Below are 18,428 nucleotides of genomic sequence, written 5' to 3' on the forward strand. Positions count from 1 at the left end.
AATGTAATTCCGTGTGATCATTTGATATCCCCATCCAAACCTTTTCACAGGCTTATTTCTTCTGACTTTGTCATAGTGCTCTGCAGTATAAATGGTGTGCCAGGTTTTGTGATCTAGATTTGATAGTTTATATACTGCCCCATAGCATTTTACAGCGCTTTTGAATGGTTTACAATGTAAACATTATTAGCATACTGCCCCCAGCAATCTGGGTCCTCATTTTATAGATCTCGGAAGGATGGAAGGTAGTCAACCTTGAGCTCCATCAGGATCGAACTTCAGGCTGTGGGCAGAGTTTGCCTGCAGTACTGCATTTTAACCATTGTACCACTACCGCTCCTAATACATGAGGTTTAAGTGTCTATTCAGTTATGTCTTGGCCCTGGGATTTCTGTGACCTTGTAAAAAATGCTGAAGCAGATACAGCCTAGGCTTCTGCTGTGTTCTTGCCTGGCCTTATGAGTACTCTTGATGATCCATGCTTTGAGGAAAAACGTGATTGAGAAAGGGCTGAATGTTCTCTTTCTGCAGGTGCGCTTTCTTTCTGATCTTGTGAATTGTCACGTAATAGCTGCGCCCTCAGTGGTAGCCATGTTTGAGAATTTCGTTAGTGTGACGCAGGAGGAGGATGTACCTCAGGTAAACAAAAATACATTTGCTTCATAGATAGAGAAATAAATTGCTGAAATGTGTTAGTGGTTTTTTTTTACATTTTTGGGTTGTGTCTGTAAATGTGATAAGCCTCTCCTCAGCTTGTACTATAACAAAAGCCTAAACAGTAACCTGTAAGATTTCGCTACGTGCCCTCTGGTGCTCTTGTCACAGTCTCTTGTGGCCTTCAGACAGAACATAAGTATGACAAAACAAAATGGTATCTGCCCATGATTTAGATGGGCAAACAGGGCCCTTAGCACTGTATCCTGTCTCATATTAAAAATCTGCAGTCCAAAAGATCCACAATGTAGCTCCTTGAACAGAGGTCTTCAAACTTGGCCCTTTTATGACTATGGACCTCAACTCCCAGAATTTCTCAGCCAGGCATGCTGGCTGAGGAATTCTGGGAGTTGAAGTCCATGAGTCATAAAAGGGCCGAGTTTGAAGACCCCTGTCCTAGAACATTTCTAAAACCTAGATTTGTAGAAAACCTTTTCATCATGCCAATTGCTGTTGATGACTTACAGACGTTTGCCAGGCCCTGGCTGATTTCATTTACACCAGAGAGTAAATTTTACATCTTAAATACAATCAGAAGGAATGTGCGAAATAGCTCCTTGGGTGGGGGGGGGATGGTAAATAATAGAGCATCAGCACAACGAAAGGAAAATGTTGACTTTTCTGTCCTATATTTTTTCATTGATTTGTGCAGATTTAGTACTTATTCCCCTATTCACCTTTGGGTAGAATTGTTTTAGAAATATCAAAATCAACCATTCATGTGCACATATATGAACCTGGGCCCTTGAAAGTTTGTACCTGAAGCATCGTAACATAGAGCTAGAATTGTGGAATCATAAATAGTTCTTCTTACGAAATTCAAGCCTTTGACCTGATTCAGCTTTTATAGCAAGAACCAAAAGTATTTTCTGAATGCTTATTGTCCATATTTCTACTTAACAGGTGCGATGTGACTGGTACGTGTATGCGTTTCTGTCGTCTTTACCTTGGGTGGGGAAGTTGCTCTATGAGAAAAAGGATACTGAAATGGAGCAGATCTTGTCTACTGTCGAAAACTATCTGAAGTAAGGAAACGAGAGAAAACATTATTTATTTATTTATTTATTTGTTTGTTTTTATAAACCGCCCTTCTCCCGAGGGACTCGGGGCGGTGTACAGAGTAAGGTAGGCAAACATAATGAAACAGTACTGAAAAACAATAAACAAAACAAACTGGGACCCCAATTAGAGCTATCAGGCCAGGCCAGACTGCTGGAATAGGTAAGTCTTCAAGTCGTGCCGGAAGGTGCGGAGGTCGGGGGCCATCCGGATTTCAGTTGGTAAGCAGTTCCAGAGGGCTGGCGCACCCACTGAGAATGCCCTCCCCCTGGGGGCCACCAGCCGACATTCCTTGAGCGGTGGCACCCTGAGGAGGCCCTCTCTGTGGGAGCGCACAGGGCGGTGGGGTGTTGACATTGGCAGAAGGTGCTCCCGTAGGTAGTCCGGACCCATGCCATGTAGGGCTTTGTATGTCATTGTTAGCACCTTGAACTTCACCCGGAAGGCAACTGGAAGCCAGTGCAGCGCACGGAGGAGAGGTGTGATATGGGAGTATCGGGAGGCTCCCAAAAGTGTCCGTGCTGCTGCACTTTGCACCAGTTGAAGCTTCCAAGTGGATCTCAAGGGCAGCCCCATGTAGAGAGCGTTACAGTAGTCAAGGCGAGAGGTCACAAGGGCATGGGTGACTGTACGTAAGGCATCCAGGTCCAGATAAGGCCGTAGTTGGCGCACCAGTCGAACCCGGGAGAAGGCCCCCTTGGTCACAGCTCCTATGTGATCTTCCAGGGAGAGCTGTGAGTCTAGGAGGACACCCAGGTTGCGGGCCCTATCAACAGGGGGTAGTAACTCATCCCCGATGTTAAGGGATGGGATGCTCTGAGTAACCTGGCTTGCCGGTACGTACAGCCATTCAGTCTTGTCCGGGTTCAGTTGAAGCCTGTTCCTCCCCATCCATTCCCGGACCGCTTTCAGGCAGCGGGACATCACGTCGAGGGCATCACTGATGCTGTTTGGAGTTGAGATGAAAAGCTGGGTGTCATCAGCATACTGATGGTACCCTACTCCAAAGCTACGAATGATCTCACCCAGCGGTTTCATGTAGATGTTGAACAGGAGAGGCGAGAGGACCGACCCCTGAGGGACTCCGCAAACGAGAGGCCTCGGAGTCGACCTCTGTCCCCCTGCCAGCACCGACTGCGAGCGACCCTGGAGAAAGGAGGAGAACCAACGCAGAACCGTGCCTCCCACTCCCAGTCCCCTGAGGCGCCGCAGCAAGATACCATGGTCGATGGTATCGAAAGCCGCCGAAAGGTCTAATAAGACTAGGACAGAGGAATGGCCCCTGTCCCGGGCTCTCCAGAGATCATTCATCAGAGCGACCAATGCCGTCTCCGTGCTGTAGCCCGGCCTGAAGCCCGATTGGCACGGGTCTAGATAAACCGCTTCATCCAGGACCTGAGGAAGTTGGTGCGCCACCACGCTCTCAACAACCTTCGCAAGGAAGCGAAGATTGGAGACTGGACAAAAGTTATTCAATGAGGATGGGTCCAAGGTGGGCTTCTTGAGGAGAGGTCTCACCACCGCATCCTTCAAGGCGGTGGGGAAGTGACCCTCACTCAGAGAAGCAGAGATGACCGCCATAATAACTTTGTGTTATTATGCTTTCATAGAGCATGAACATAGCACATGTAGACGTCATAAATTTGCAGGAATACAACCCATTGGCCGTTAAATGGAGAGGTAATAAATAACTTAAGACTTTTAGGTTCCTTTTTTAATCATCATCACCTGACTTTACACATTGAAAGACTCAAACAACATTCTTAGTGGGGACAGTGATGCTGCAGACCAATAACGATAAAGTCTCAAAATTTGGCTGAAAGGCACGTGCTCATAATTGTTTTCCGTTGACTCTGAAGACAGGACTAGAATAAGTGAGTGTGAATTCCTGGAAAGCAAGTAGGCAAGTTTGCACTTAAAAAGGGATCTGAAGCGATCATAGGGCTGACAAGAGAATTTTGTAAGTCTTGGGCTGTATGGTTCTAGAAGCATCTTTCTACATGGTAGCTGAGTCAATTGTTCCCAAAACCTACAGTATAGTTAAGAATCAGGTCATTGAAAGCACACACTTTTTCAGCCAGATGCTTAGTTTTCCCAATGCCTTCTGCCAATTTATTATTTATTTATTTTATTAGATTTATATACCGCCCTTTCCCGGAGGACTCAGGGCGGTTTACAGGGCAGTTTAAAATCATACCAATACAAAATAAAAGTTAAAAGACAAATAAAAGATTAAGTTATCCCTGAAAATAAAACCTCTCTATTGACCATGTATCTAATTTTTGATAAGAAGGTTTGAATCTTGTTCTTATTATTTAGTTACTTACTTAGAATCTTCAATGAAAGACCAAGGATTGGGAGGCATATTTAATAAAAGGCAGTCCTGATTTTTAAAGGCTTTAGAGACAACAGTGGTCGCGGCTGGTTTGAATAACGTGCTGTTTGTTTCAGCGTCTTTCTGAGTTAAAGTGCAAATCAATTATCAGTAGCCTTGAAATGACTTATGTTCTTTTATGGCAGACGGCGTCAGAAGACTCATGTGTCTATGCTGCAAGTTTGGTCCGTTGATAAGCCACATCCACAAGAAGAGGTGAATATGATTAGGGTTGTGAATTCTTATCCTCACATCCATCTGAAGAAACATTAGTGCAAATGCATAATTCCAGGTTTTGCTTCATGAAGTTGACCCTATTCTAATGAGAAAGTCCTCCAAATGGCTTTCTTTGCATTTTCTTTATTCTGAATTTCTCCCCCCCCCCCCCCCGAAACGGTTCCTATGAAAATTGGGTAGAGTGATTTCCTACAGCACAGAAATCAGTCTGGGTTTGGGTTTGGGTCCTTGTATTCCGAATATGAAAACGTCTGACGGATGCTGTTGCCTTCCAGTACTTAGATTGCCTTTGGGCTCAGATTCAGAAAATGAAGAAGGACCACTGGCAAGAGAGGCACATTCTGCGGCCATACCTGGCATTCGACAGCGTGCTTTGTGAAGCGCTGCAGCACAACCTGCCTCCTTTAACACCCCCACCCCACACGGCAGATTCCGTTTACCCGATGCCAAGAGTCACCTTCCGAATGTTTGACTACACTGATGATCCTGAAGTAAGTTAATGATGTGGGGCAACATCCCTGTGGTGCGTTGTCTGTTGGGAAATGAAATGTTTTTGTCTTTGGTGGGTTCCACATAATATATATCCCTTCGCCTTCGGTTTGGGTCATTACTTTGTCTGAAATTACTTGAGACTCAGAATGCTCCTTCACATTCTTTAAAAAGGTAAAGGTTCCCCCACACATGTGTGCTAGCCGTTTCCGACTCTAGGGGCCGGTGCTCATCTCCGTTTCAAAGCCGAAGAGCCAGCGCTTGTCTGAGGACGTCTCCGTGGTCATGTGGCCGGCATGACTAGACGCCAGAGGGGCACAGAACGCTGTTACCTTCCCACCGTAGTGGTCCCTATTTTTCTACTTGCATTTTTACATGCTTTCGAACTGCTAGGTTGGCAGAAGCTGGGACGAGTAACAGGCGCTCACTCTGTTACGCGGCACTCGGGATTCGACCCGCCAAACTGCCGACCTTCCGATCGACAAGCTCAGTGTCCTAACCCACTGAGCCACCGCGTCACATTCTTTAGGAGGGTTGAAATGGCTTAGGGTTTGTTTTGTCTATCTAATAGTTCCATCTACCCTATGCACCACTGCTTTTGAGGGCTCTGTCTGTTTGTTCTTCAGAGCAGAGAAAGCTGCTTCTAAAAGGGGCAGCTGAACTTTATGCTGAAAAGTATGTTGTAAACATTAAATACCTACGAACTACTACTCTATTGGAACTTTTGGAAAATGCTGTGATGCCAGTGGTGTAATCATATTAAGCCTTTTGGGATGAAAATGGAAGTTTTGGACTGTACCAATAAATTAATCTCTGTCGCTTGTTTTCTCAGGGCCCAGTTATGCCTGGAAGCCACTCTGTTGAAAGATTTGTGATCGAAGAAAATCTTCACTGCATCATCAGATCCTTTTGGAAAGAGAGAATAACATGGTAGGGATATATCAATGTCCATATCAATCGGTCCAAACAGGGACTGACACTGTATGATGATCGAGCCTTCGGCAGCTACTTCCAAGACTTGCTCCCATAAGGAGAAGAAGTTCTTTGAAGGAGTGGACCCGGCACATATCACAAAAAGTGTGATTTTGGTACTTCCTGCTTGCCCTTTTAAACGCAAATCACATGCCTTTCTTTTTCTGTAGTGCTGAACAGTTAACGAGCTATCCAGGAAATCACAAGATCCCTCTGAATTACCACATTGTTGAGGTAAATATTGTATTTATCATGTTACCTTCCTCTCTGCTAGTAGTTCTTCATCTCAGAATGGAGCTTGCAATGATCCCTTTTGAATTTGAACCATTTTTGGTACACCGGTGTGGGATTGGAATGGGGCATTTTAACACTGAAATTTTCTGACAACGAAATATTCTATGCACCTCTTTTTTTTTGGCGAAATATTGCTTTCATATTTCCCCCAGGTAATTTTTGCTGAGTTGTTTCAGCTTCCTGTTCCGCCTCACATGGAAATCATGTACACTACGCTTTTTATTGAACTCTGTAAACTTCAGCCTGGATCTTTACCTCAAGTTGTATCCTTTCTCCCGAAGGTTTCTTGTAGCTGTTAATACCTTTTGATAATAAAAGGAATGTTCTGTTCTGCAATTAAAGATTATAAAAAACAATTTAAACCTTAATTGAAAAATTGACAGCTTGCACAAGCTACAGAAATGCTGTACATGCGCTTAGATACAATGAATACCATCTGCATAGATCGGTGAGTGAGGACATTCTCATCTAAATTTTCTGAGGACTTATTGACTTGAGATGCTTCAGGGCAACAGAATCCATGATGTTTGTAAATGCTTCTGCTTTTATAGGCCTTCATATTTTAGGTGGCTCCTCTCATTTAATTAGTAGAGGAATAAGTGATTTTTTTCTATTAGCTTCTTCTGGAGCTTTCTTACATGGCATTCATAATCAACCACTTAGACTGCCATGTTAGATTGTTAATAAAAATAGGATTTAATATTAAAAACTAGAAGAGAGCTACTCAATTATTGGATGTAAGGCTGTGAATTCTTCAAAAATGTTTCAAAAATTATACTTTAAAATATACTGAGGCTCAGTTCAGCCACATCACTTTTGGGTCCCAGGTTTTTTTGCAGCATCTGCTGTATGTCAAAGCTTTTGCAAAGCATGCCGTCACCTCTGGAATGGCTCTTCAAAAGACTAATTTACTACAGAATAATTGCACATTTTCTGTCCTCCAGTTTCAAAGAGTTTACAATCCACTATATTTTGTCTTTCTGTCTATTTGTATATAATGTCAATAGTAGCAATGCAAAATGAAATGTTTTTAATATAAAAATATTTACAGATTTTCTTTTTCCCATCAAGGTTCATTAATTGGTTTTCCCACCATCTTAGTAATTTTGAATTCCGTTGGAGCTGGGAAGATTGGTAAGTGTTTGATTCTCTGTACAGATAGTCCTCGAATTACAACCGCAGTTTATGCCCAAATTTCTCTTGCTAAGCAAGACAGTTGTCAAGTGAGTTTTGCCCCATTTTGCAACCTTCATTGACACAGTTTTTAAGTGAATCGCTGTGGTTGTTAAGTTAGTCACACAATTCAAGGTGCTGGTCATTACCTATAAAGCCCTACATGGCTTGGGTCCGGGGTATTTGAGGGAACACCTGCTGCCAGCATCAAATGCCCTTCGTCCAGTGCGCTCCCACAGGGAGGGTCTGCTCAGGGTCCCACCGGTAAGAGATTGCCGGCGGGTAACGCCCAGGGATAGGGCCTTCTCAGTGGGGGCGCCTGCCCTCTGGAACCAGCTGCCAGTGGAGCTGAGGACTGCCCCCGACCTCCGTTCATTCCGCCGGGGCCTGAAGACCTGGCTCTTTGAGCTCTCTGGCCCAGGCTGAGGATTAATCTTATTTTAACCGGGGTTTTATTTGCACAGGGTTAAGTTTAATCTTTTTTAAACTGGTTTTAACTTTTGTATTGTTGGTTTTTAATTCCCTGTAAACCGCCCTGAGTCCTCAGGGAAAGGGCGGTATATAAATGTAATAAAATAAATAAATAAATAAATAAATAAATAAATAAAATTGTTAAGTGAATCCGGCTTCCCCATTGACTTTGTTTGTCAAAACGGCTGCAAAAGGGGATCACATGACCCCGGGAAACGGCAATAGTCATAAATATGAGCTAGTTGCCAAACGTCCAAATTTTAATCACATGACCATGGGGATGCTGTGTTATGTCATAAGTGTGAGAAATGGTCATAAGTCATTTTTTTCGGTGCTGTCATAACTTCAAATGGTACTAAATGAATGGTTGTAAATCAAGGTTTATCTGTATACATGTATGTACATAGGTGTAAATATGTTAGGACTGTGCAGTAGAGCATTCTGCAGTGCTCATGTAATAGCACTCTGTAAGTCTCTAAAGCATGTGCTTGCTGTCCTGGATGGCTTCTGATTTTTCACCCTGGTGATAATCAGTGCTATATGCCATCACAAATCACATTAAAATCTCATTAATTCTTGAATTTATTTTGTGGGTTTACTGCTTTATTTTGCTGTTGAGAAGCACTTTCACTTTCTCCATATTGAAGTTGATGGCCATTTTCTGGGTACTGATTTGATTTACATTTGATTTACATACAGCTGGATTTTCACTACAGGGGTTCTGCATCTTATGAATTTTTAAAAGCTATGATGATGATGATGATAATAATAATGATAATAATAAGTAGTAGTAGTAATAGTAGTTTGGAAGGGACCTTGGAGGTCATCTAGTCCAACCCCCTGCTCAGGCAGGAAACTCTGTACCATTTCAGGCAAATGGCTGTCCAGTCTCCTCTTAAAAACTTCCAGTGTTGGAGCATTCACAGCTTCTGGGGGCAGGTTGTTCCACTAATTGATTGTTCTAACTGTCAGGAAAGTTCTCCTTAATTCTAGGTTGCTTCTCTCCTTGATTAGCTTCCATCCGTTGCTTCTTGTCCTGCCTTCAGGTGCTTTGGAGAATAGCCTGACTTCCTCTTCTTTGTGGCAACCCCTGATCTTATTCTTAACCCCTGGTCTTATTCTTTTTTTAAAAAAAATTTGATGGAATCTCCTCCCCCCCTCCTTTTCATTTGTGTTGTGGGAAATGCTATCTCAAGGTTCTCTGCGGTTATTCTGGTATGCTATATCTAATTCCCCCATCCTTAAGAAAAAATGTTTATGCTTCATTGTGAAAGCTCAGTTACAGGCTGTCCTGGACTATACCAAAAATGCAAACAATGCATCAATTTAAAAACAAAACCCTTTGGGAAGCCTTCAGAAAAAAGCTCTTTAAACTTACAAGTTCAAATTGAAAACTTAGATTAAAAAGTTTGATAAAATAACAACAGTTTTAAATCAATCCAAAGACAATACTCAAGTACAAGCAACAGCAGCTAAACCTGATTTACAGTTAAATTCAACTTATTGCTGGTGGATTTGAAGGAGTAGTTTGGCTTGAAAAGGGTTTGTTGTTTTTTTTGAGAAGAGGTGCATTTGAAAGACTTAAAATTGACAGAACCAATGAGGGATGAATTGGACTTTCTCAATAAGATGGAGATTGGGGAACAGATTCATTTATGGAAAAAAGTTTTTTTGAACAACAAAGGATATGGATATATTTATGTGAATGAGGCTCAATTGTTGGGGAAGATCCTGGCTAAAATTAAAATTTTAAGAAAAAGCTTTATCATTAAGAACCAATCAAGGATATTTGATCCTTGATAGAGCAGAGACAACAACTGTGGTGGTATCTGGTAGATTAGAAGCTGTTGTGGACTTTCTGCAAATGATACACAATAATAGATGGTTAATGGAGGATTTGAAATATCTTGTTTTTTACACACACACACGTGTGTGTGTGTGTGTGTGTGTGTGTGTGTGAGGTGTGTAAGTAGTTGTCAGATGTGTAAGTAGATGCCAGATGCGTACCGGTAAATAGAACTGTAGAAATACATAAACTGTAACCGTATTTCTCAAGGGGGAATCATTCTTGAAACATATATCAATATTTAACTAGGGAGAACAATCTGTATATATGTGTCTTTATCTGTTTGTATGCACAATTATACAGTTTTTGTTTTATTTATTTATTTTATGTCTTGTTTAGTTCTCTTTTTATATTTTTTTGTTTTTGTTTTTTGGAATTGTATTTTAATGTTATATGAATAAAATAAAAATGTGTTGAATGAAAAAAGTATCCCTCTCTGATCTCAGGAGTATTGATGAACATGAAAGGTATTATTTATTATAATAGTCTTGTTTTTCTTTTTATAGGTCAGATTGTCTTTCGGAGGGTCTTGACAGACCCAGGCCTAGGTTCGTAAGAGAAATACTAGAAAAATGCTTGAGGTGAGTGAGAGTTATCAAAATTTGTATACATATGTACCCATCATGCTGTGTCCATTAGGATAAGCAGGAACCGAGAAAGCAGAAAAAAAGAGTAAGCAAAAGAAATTAAAGACATGGAAGAATAAAAAGAAGAGGAAGGGTTCCTAAACATATTTACACCAATATTCACTATTTATTTATTTAATTTAATTTTTATACCGCCCTTCTCCCGAAGGACTCAGGGCGGTGTACAGGGCAATACAATAAAATACAATATATAAAAATTAAAAAGATATTAAATACAATAGCCCAATTTAATAAATTACAAAACGTTAAAAAACCCCAAACCCATCAGACCAGGCCGGCTTGTTCAAATAAATATGTTTTTAGGTCACGTCGGAAGGAGCGAAGGTCGGGAGCCGTCCAGAGCTCCACCGGTAAACGGTTCCACAGGTCTGGCACGCCCACAGAGAATGCCATCCCCCTGGGGGCCGCCAGTCGACACTCTTTCACCGACGGCACCCTAAGGAGGCCCTCTCTGTGGGAGCGCACTGGACGAAGGGAAGTTGATTTAGGGCTTTATAGGTCATAACCAGCACCTTGAATCTTACCCAGAGGGCAACTGGAAGCCAATGCAGCTCACGGAGTAGAGGTGTTACATGGGAGTATCGGGAGATTCCCACCACCACTCGCGCAGCTGCATTCTGCACCAGCTGGAGCCTCCGGGTGGTCCTCAAGGGCAGCCCCATGTAGAGAGCATTGTAGTAGTCCAAACGGGAGGTCACAAGTGCATGAGTGACTGTGCGCAAGGCATCCCGGTCTAGATAGGGCCGCAACTGACGCACCAGGCGAACCTGGGCGAAGGCCCCCCTAGTCACAGCTCCTATATGATCATCCAAGGAGAGCTGTGAATCTAGGAGGACACGCAAGTTACGAGCCCTATCTACGGGGGGTAATATCTCGCCCCCCATAATTAACGGTGGAATATTCTGAATTTCCCGAGACGCCGGCACACACAGCCACTCAGTCTTGTCAGGGTTGAGCCGAAGCCTGTTCCTTCCCATCCAGACCCGGACTGCCTCCAGGCAGCGGGACATCACGGAGAGGGCATCACTGGGGTGGTTTGGGGTGGAGATAAAAAGCTGGGTATCATCAGCATATTGATGATACCCAACCCCAAAACCACGAATGATCTCACCCAGCGGCTTCATATAGATGTTGAATAGGAGAGGTGAGAGGACCGACCCCTGAGGCACTCCACAAACAAGAGGCCTCGAGGCCGACCTCTGCCCTCCTGCCAACACCAACTGCGAACGTCCCAGGAGGTAGGAGGAGAACCACCATAAAACGGTGCCTCCCACTCCCAACCCCCGAAGACGCCTCAGTAAGATACCATGGTCGATGGTATCAAAAGCCACTGAGAGGTCTAATAGGACTAGGACAGAGGAGCAACCCCTGTCCCGAGCCCGCCAGAGATCATTCAACAGCGCGACCAATGCTGTCTCCGTGCTGTACCCGGGCCTGAAGCCCGATTGGTACGGGTCTAGATAATCAGCTTCCTCCAGGAACAGAGGGAGCTGCTGCGCCACCACACTCTCAACAACCTACGCTAGAAAGCGAAGGTTGGAGACTGGTCGAAAGTTGTTTAAAACAGCTGGGTCCAAGGCAGGCTTCTTGAGGAGGGGTCTCACCACCGCCTCCTTCAAGGCGGCGGGAAAACTACCCTCATTCAGAGAAGCAGTTATCACTGCCTGGAGCCAGCCTCGTGTCCCCTCCCGAGCCGAATAAACCAGCCAGGAGGGGCACGGGTCCAATAAACGTGGTAGAGCTCAGCCTCCCCATAATCCTGTCCACCTCTTCCGGAGTCACAGGGTCGAACTCCTCCCAGATGACATCAACAAGATCACCCATGTTCTCACCATCAGACTCTGCCCAGTCGGAGGCCAGACCGGTCCGGATCCGAGTGATTTTGTCTGACAGATGCTGGCTAAACTCCTCGGCACGACCCTGCAAGGGCTCCTCCCTCACCTCCTGATTCAAGAGGGAGCAAGTCACCCTAAACAGGGCGGCCAGGCGATTATCTGCGGACGCGATGAGGGCAGCAATGTAGTTTGACCTCGCTGTCCTCATCACCATAAGACCTTGTGAAGGACCTTAGTCGCAATCGGTCGGATTCAGACCGGCTAGACCTCCAACAGCTCTCTAGGCCCCGTCTCCGATGCTTCATCTCCCGGAGCTCCGCGGAGAACCACGGAGCCCACTGGGATCTGCACCGGGTCAGGGGCCGCATGGGTACAACTTGGTCGAGTGCCTCAGTGGCTGCCTTTTCCCAGGCTTCCACTAGGGCCTCGGCCGAGCTGTGAACTAAGGCGGCAGGTGGGGACCCAAGAGCCGCCTGGAACCTCTCAGGGTCCATTAGGCGCCTGGGGCGGAACCATCTAGTTGGTTCAACAGCCCCACGGCGGGGATTGGCAAAATGGAAGACCAGCCGCAGGAGATGATGATCGGTCCATGACAGGGGCGTAACAGTTGGAGAGCCCCCACCCAGATCATCCAACCACCGGCCAGATAGAAAAATCAAATCGAGCGTGTGACCCCCCCTCATGAGTCGGGCCCTGGATTACTTGCGTCAGGTCCATGGCCGTCATGGAAGCCATGAACTCCCGAGCTAACTCAGATGATCCCCCAGGGATGGCAGATTGAAGTCACCCAAGATTATAAATCTGGGGAACTCAATCACCAACCCTGAGAGGATATCGAGAAGCTCAGGCAGGGCTGCTGCTATGCAACTAGGCGAAAGGTACACAAGCAGCAAGCCCAACTGAGCCCTAGGGCCGCATCTCATGAGGAGAGACTCACACCCGGCTATTTGGACAACGGTGGCCTCCCGCAGACATAAGGTCTCCCTCACGACTACCACCACACCCCCGCCCCTACCCTGAGCCTGAGGCCGGTGCAGCACCCGGAAGCCCGGTGGGCAAATATCAACCAGGGGGACACCTCCCTCTGGGCCCAACCAGGTTTCCGTGATGCAAGCCAGGTCCGCACGCTCCTCCTCAACCAGATCACGGATGAGCGGAGCCTTATTAGCTACGGACCTGGTGTTAAAATACACAAGCCTGAGCTCGGGTGGCTGCTCATCCCTGTTCCCGGAGGGTCGGAGCGCAGAGCCCACTTTCAATCTATCAGCTTGCTCTGTCTCATCCAGTTGCAGTTACTCAATCTTTCTGTTCCTGTTGACACATTCACTTTTCTTTCCTATATTTTTTTGCAGTTCAGACCTCATTCATTAATTCTCTTGGTCCAAACCCTCTCCACACATTTATTTTGCAATGACTAGTTTTGTGTTCATTCTGTCTTGTAGTCCGTCTGCATTCCTTCAGCATACAGCCATTTATGACCCTATTCTTGTTTTGCGCCGTACACACTTCTTATACAATCAATTTTCACTGCATTCAACATATTTTTATGCTTCTCCTGAATGGGCCAAAGCCATTTAAACATGTTTTGATATTATCTGACACAAATGTAGTCTTATTTTAAAAACGTGCACTTGTCACTCTAGTCATGTTTTTGGAGAACGTATGCTGAAATGGCTACAAAAACAAAGGAATGTATGAGATGCAGGAAACAATGTCTGTGAAAAAAGCTCAGAATAGCTCCAGCCTAATTCACTGGGATGTAAGAAGGAAGAGAAAACATAGTCAATGTTTTGCTACTATAGCTTATATCAGTGTTTTTCAACCTTGGCAACTTAGCTCCCCATCCCCCATCCAGCATGGAATTCTCTTACCAGCACAGCTTCCCATAGCTGACTGGGGAATCCTGGAATTGAAGTCCGCATGTTTTCAAGCACCCAAGGCTCAGAAACACTGGCATATATCAAAAATGTATAGTTCGAATCAAACTTTTGGAGTTGGCTTCCTGACCTCGTTTAACTCAAAGGACATCGGCTTGAAAACTTTAGAAAGAGAACAGTCTTACCTAGGATTCTAGTAATGGCATCCAACTCTCAGGGCACCCCACTGTCCACAGCTTGGTTGAAGTATCACCAAGTGGATTTGCAATGAACTGATCTGCCCAATACCATGATAAAACTAACCTGGGATTTAGGTCAAGAGTTGTCTCAGCCAGCCATAGCACAGCAGCTAGCAGCTCAGATAATACTTGTGCACTCGCTTGGGAATTTAAGAGAGATATGGAGGAGACCAGAATTTAATTCCTGACTTTCAAAAGTCAGTGTGAGTTCTTTCTGGTAGATTGACCAGTTGAATTTGAGTTTGCCAAAAGAAGGGGTGGCCAAAATGCGGTAGCCATATTGAAGCCAATAACCCAGTACTGAGCAGTTAAAAGAATTATAATGTTAAATTATAACACAGGCACAGCCCTCGTTCTTCTGAAGAACTTTTTATGAATGTTGCTCAGATTCAGTGAACAGACATCAGCTTTGGGGTGCTTTACCAGTGCATATATCTTTTACTGAATGATGAGCAAGAGCAACTTTCTTCAAAATAATTTTTCTTTTCTTCTTTTTTTCAGGCTTTCCTACCATCAACGAATAATAGATATTGTTCCTGCTAATTTTTCAGTCTTGACTCCTGCAAATCCAGTGTGTATTTATAAATATGGAGAAGAAAGCAACAGTATGTTGAGAGTATATAATTTACTTTTTAAGATATAAAAGAAGCATTTGCTGCTGTTGGTGGGAAATGGCCTGTGTGTGTGTAGGTGGGGGGGGGGGAAGCAATAATAAATCCCTTTAAAGAAAAGAAACATCCAAGAACCATCCAAAGCCCTAGTGGGCAAGATAACACAAGGAGACATTGCTTCAAGATGTGGCTTCTTATCTTCTGAAACGTTCCTCAATATATGTAAAACCTTCTACTATGTTACATGCAGTCTTTTATATAAAAGTGTCCAATCTTCAAAGACGGTAACTTTGCTTCTTCCTATCTTTTTAGAATCTCTTCCTGGATACAATATTGCACTCTCCTTAAATGTTGCCATCAAAAATAAAGCGAGTAATGATGAAATTTTTACCATTTTGAAGGATGTGCCCAGTACTAATCAGGATAATGATGGTAAGCCCGTCTAATATTTACTGTGCCCCATTCCTAATGTTTATTTATGGAAACATTGCAAAACTTCAGAGAAATTAGCTATGTTTAAGCATATCTGGTACATGTTTTTGATTGTTACGCACTTAGACGGAATATGTACTAACTCAGTGGAATTTCTTTCGTCCTTGACTCTCAGCATCTACCCCCACCCCATATATGCCAACAAGCAAATATTCTTTTCGTTTGAAACTGGTATATAGTATGCCTAAATATATGAGATGGCATTATTGTTGATACTGTTAATATCAAATTTATTCCAAACATCATACTTATAGACAGAATTTCTGTAAGATTCTTTACTACAGGTTATTATTCCAGACTTAAAGCCTGGATTAATACACCAGTAGTAAAGCATCTTACAGAAGTTCTATCTATAAGTATAATGTTTGGAGTAAAATTTGATATTAATACAGTATATTATAATATTAATATTAATTATAGCAATATATTATATTAATAATAATAATTGATATTATTCCAGACCTGCTAAAACAGGGGGTCCAATGGCTCAGCAGTTAAAGACACTGAGTTTGTTAGCTGGAGAGCTGACAGCCTGGTTTTGAGACCCGAGACCCGCGCAACGGGGTGAGCTCCTGTTACTCGCCCAGCTGCTGCCCACCTGGCAGTTTGAAAGCGTGCAAATGCGACTAGATTAATAGGTACCACTTTTGTGGGAAAGTAACAGCATTCTGTGCGCTTTTGGCATATAGCCATGCAGGCCACATGGCCATAGAAAATGTCTTTGGACAATGCTGGCTACCTCGCCAAGAAACGGAGATGAGCACCGCCCTAGAGTGGGACACGACCGAAAGGGAAAGTTTTTACCTTTTTTTTAATTGCTAAAATGAGTAATTCTTTTTCAAAAGACTGCTGGAAAGTAATGAGCGTATTGGGTTGCTCTTTTTAATGTTGTGGAAAAACTTTAAAACTTAATAATTCTGGAAAATGGTTTATAATAGAATGGAACATATATATTTTTTCTCTTTGGTTTTCAAATTTATTTGTGAACCGGTAATACTGGTAGTGTTAAATTTTCAAAACTTGCCCAGAGCAGCTGGTATTTATTTTCAAAGATGCATTTCCACCTAAAATACTTTATGGATAGTAAAAAAAAAAATTAATTGCAAATTTTATTATTTAAAATTTTGGACAAGGTGTTAACGGTCTGACAATCCTTCTTGTCTTACATCATTTTTGTGTTTTATATACATATATACACTTTATGTACATATCATTTATATACAGTTATAGAATATTCAATCTTATCAACTACCTTATTCTAGTAATATGTGAAATCATCATCCTGTGTGTTTCTGTTGTGACCTTCCTTTCTGTTCCCACCATGAGTAAAACTTATTCCAAATTTTGTAGTAATCTGACTGATCTTTATTTTTAATTTCCAAAGTTAACTTGTCCATTTCTGCGCACGCCCAAATTTTATTTATCACTTCACTCTCATCCAGTATTTCACTGTTTTTCCATTTCTGGGCGAACGTCATTCTCGCTGCTGTGATGATGTGTATCATTATATATAACTCTTCTTTGGTATGCTTCTCTGCTATTATGCCTAGTAGGAAAAAGTCTGGTCTATAATCTACACTCCATCCTGATATTTCTTCTAACCATATCCGAATCCTTTGCCAATACTTTTGCATCTTATTACAGGACCACCAAACATGAAAATGGAATGGAATGGAACATTTTTTGAAACTCATAATTTGACTTAATATTAAATTGAACTAAACTATATATCCTTTCAAAAAACAATATTGAATCGGCATTGAGTATATGAACAGCTGAATGGATCTGAGATGTTTTTATTGGAAAAGATCAGAAGCACAGCTAAATAAATTATGAGAGTATGCCTTGACGTCCAGAATAATCTCATATTTGAAAAGTAAATCTGATGTAGAATTGATGTAGTATTTAATTATAATTGGAAACCCTTCTTGGATTGTAATTTTACACATGGATTTGTTCCACATCCAAATTTTTCATATGCATAGAGTTTATGTCTTACTCTATCTGATTTTTTATTACGGGGCATCAGGTCAGTGTTAACTTTAGTGACCATATACTATAGGGAGATTTTATCCAGGATGATCTGTCCCTAAGATAGTTCTTCAAGTTTTGAAATGGTGCATCCACCACCATTATAACTGAGTCCATCCATGTTACTTCTCTCCATCTTTTTCCTTTCACCTTCCTTCAGCCTTAAAGTCTTAACCAGAAGACTAGGTCTTCGCGTAATGGATCCAAAGTATGGATATGATCTTTAACCAATATTTATTAATGTGCTTATTGTTTTGTTAGCTATTAGTACTGTGCTAACCAAGCATTTTCAACTTAAAACCTAATAGGGAGCTTTGTTTTTTTTAAAAAATAAATTTATTTATTTATTTATTTAATTTTTATACCGCCCTTCTCCCGAAGGACTCAGGGCGGTGTACAGGGCAATACAATAAAATACAATATATAAAAATTAAAAAAAAATATTAAATACAACAACCCAATTCAATAAATTAATACAAAGCGTTAAAATACCCCTAAACCCATCAGACCAGGCCGGCTTGTTCAAATAAATATGTTTTTAGGTCACGTCGGAAGGAGCGAAGGTCGGGAGCCGTCCGGAGCTCCACCGGTAAACGGTTCCAAAGGCCTGGCGCGCCCACAGAGAACGCCCTCCCCCTGGGGGCCGCCAGTCGACACTCTTTGACCGAAAATGGATATGATAAGAAAAAAAGCCCTTTATGAAATTTCCTCGCCATTTTACCTTTTTTTCCAAAAAAGACAAATAAAAATTCTCAGTCCCTCTCAGCCTTTAGTGAATGCCTACATTGCTTTACAGGGATTCAAATGTATTTGTAATTTTGTTTTCCAGATGAAGGCTTCTCATTCAATCCTTTAAAAATAGAAGTTTTTGTCCAGGCACTATTGCACTTAGCTTCAAAATCATTCAGTCACTCTTTCAGTGCTCTGGGAAAGTAAGTATTTATCATTAAGTATATTAATCTGTCAGTGCATTCATATTGTTGCCATTTTATTTTTATTTGTCTTGTAATGTTAACGAAAAAGAGGCCAGAAGCAAATAAGATTTTTATTTAATGGCTGTTTTAAAA

General features: G+C 42.5%; 1 protein-coding gene across 4 annotated transcripts in view; it reads left to right on the top strand.

Moving 5' to 3' along the window:
* LOC308664266 (nuclear cap-binding protein subunit 1) overlaps positions 1-18,428 on the top strand; it is a 32,486-nt gene that overhangs the window by 5,480 nt on the left and 8,578 nt on the right. For 3 of the 4 annotated variants that reach the window (XM_081321329.1, XM_081321330.1, XM_081321331.1), the window contains 13 exons: positions 532-639; positions 1,618-1,739; positions 4,294-4,363; positions 4,660-4,875; positions 5,706-5,803; positions 6,016-6,079; positions 6,292-6,402; positions 6,523-6,587; positions 7,211-7,273; positions 10,136-10,210; positions 14,729-14,832; positions 15,151-15,270; positions 18,191-18,293. In XM_081321329.1, the coding sequence (XP_081177455.1) occupies positions 532-639; positions 1,618-1,739; positions 4,294-4,363; positions 4,660-4,875; positions 5,706-5,803; positions 6,016-6,079; positions 6,292-6,402; positions 6,523-6,587; positions 7,211-7,273; positions 10,136-10,210; positions 14,729-14,832; positions 15,151-15,270; positions 18,191-18,293 (1,319 nt within the window). Of the gene's footprint in view, positions 1-531; positions 640-1,617; positions 1,740-4,293; positions 4,364-4,659; positions 4,876-5,705; positions 5,804-6,015; positions 6,080-6,291; positions 6,403-6,522; positions 6,588-7,210; positions 7,274-10,135; positions 10,211-14,728; positions 14,833-15,150; positions 15,271-18,190; positions 18,294-18,428 lie in introns of those variants that run through there. The other variant, XM_081321332.1, reaches the window with a different exon arrangement.

This window comes from Vipera berus (genome assembly GCF_964194415.1).
Source record: "Vipera berus genome assembly, chromosome: 2".
Taxonomy (NCBI): Eukaryota; Metazoa; Chordata; class Lepidosauria; order Squamata; family Viperidae; genus Vipera; species Vipera berus.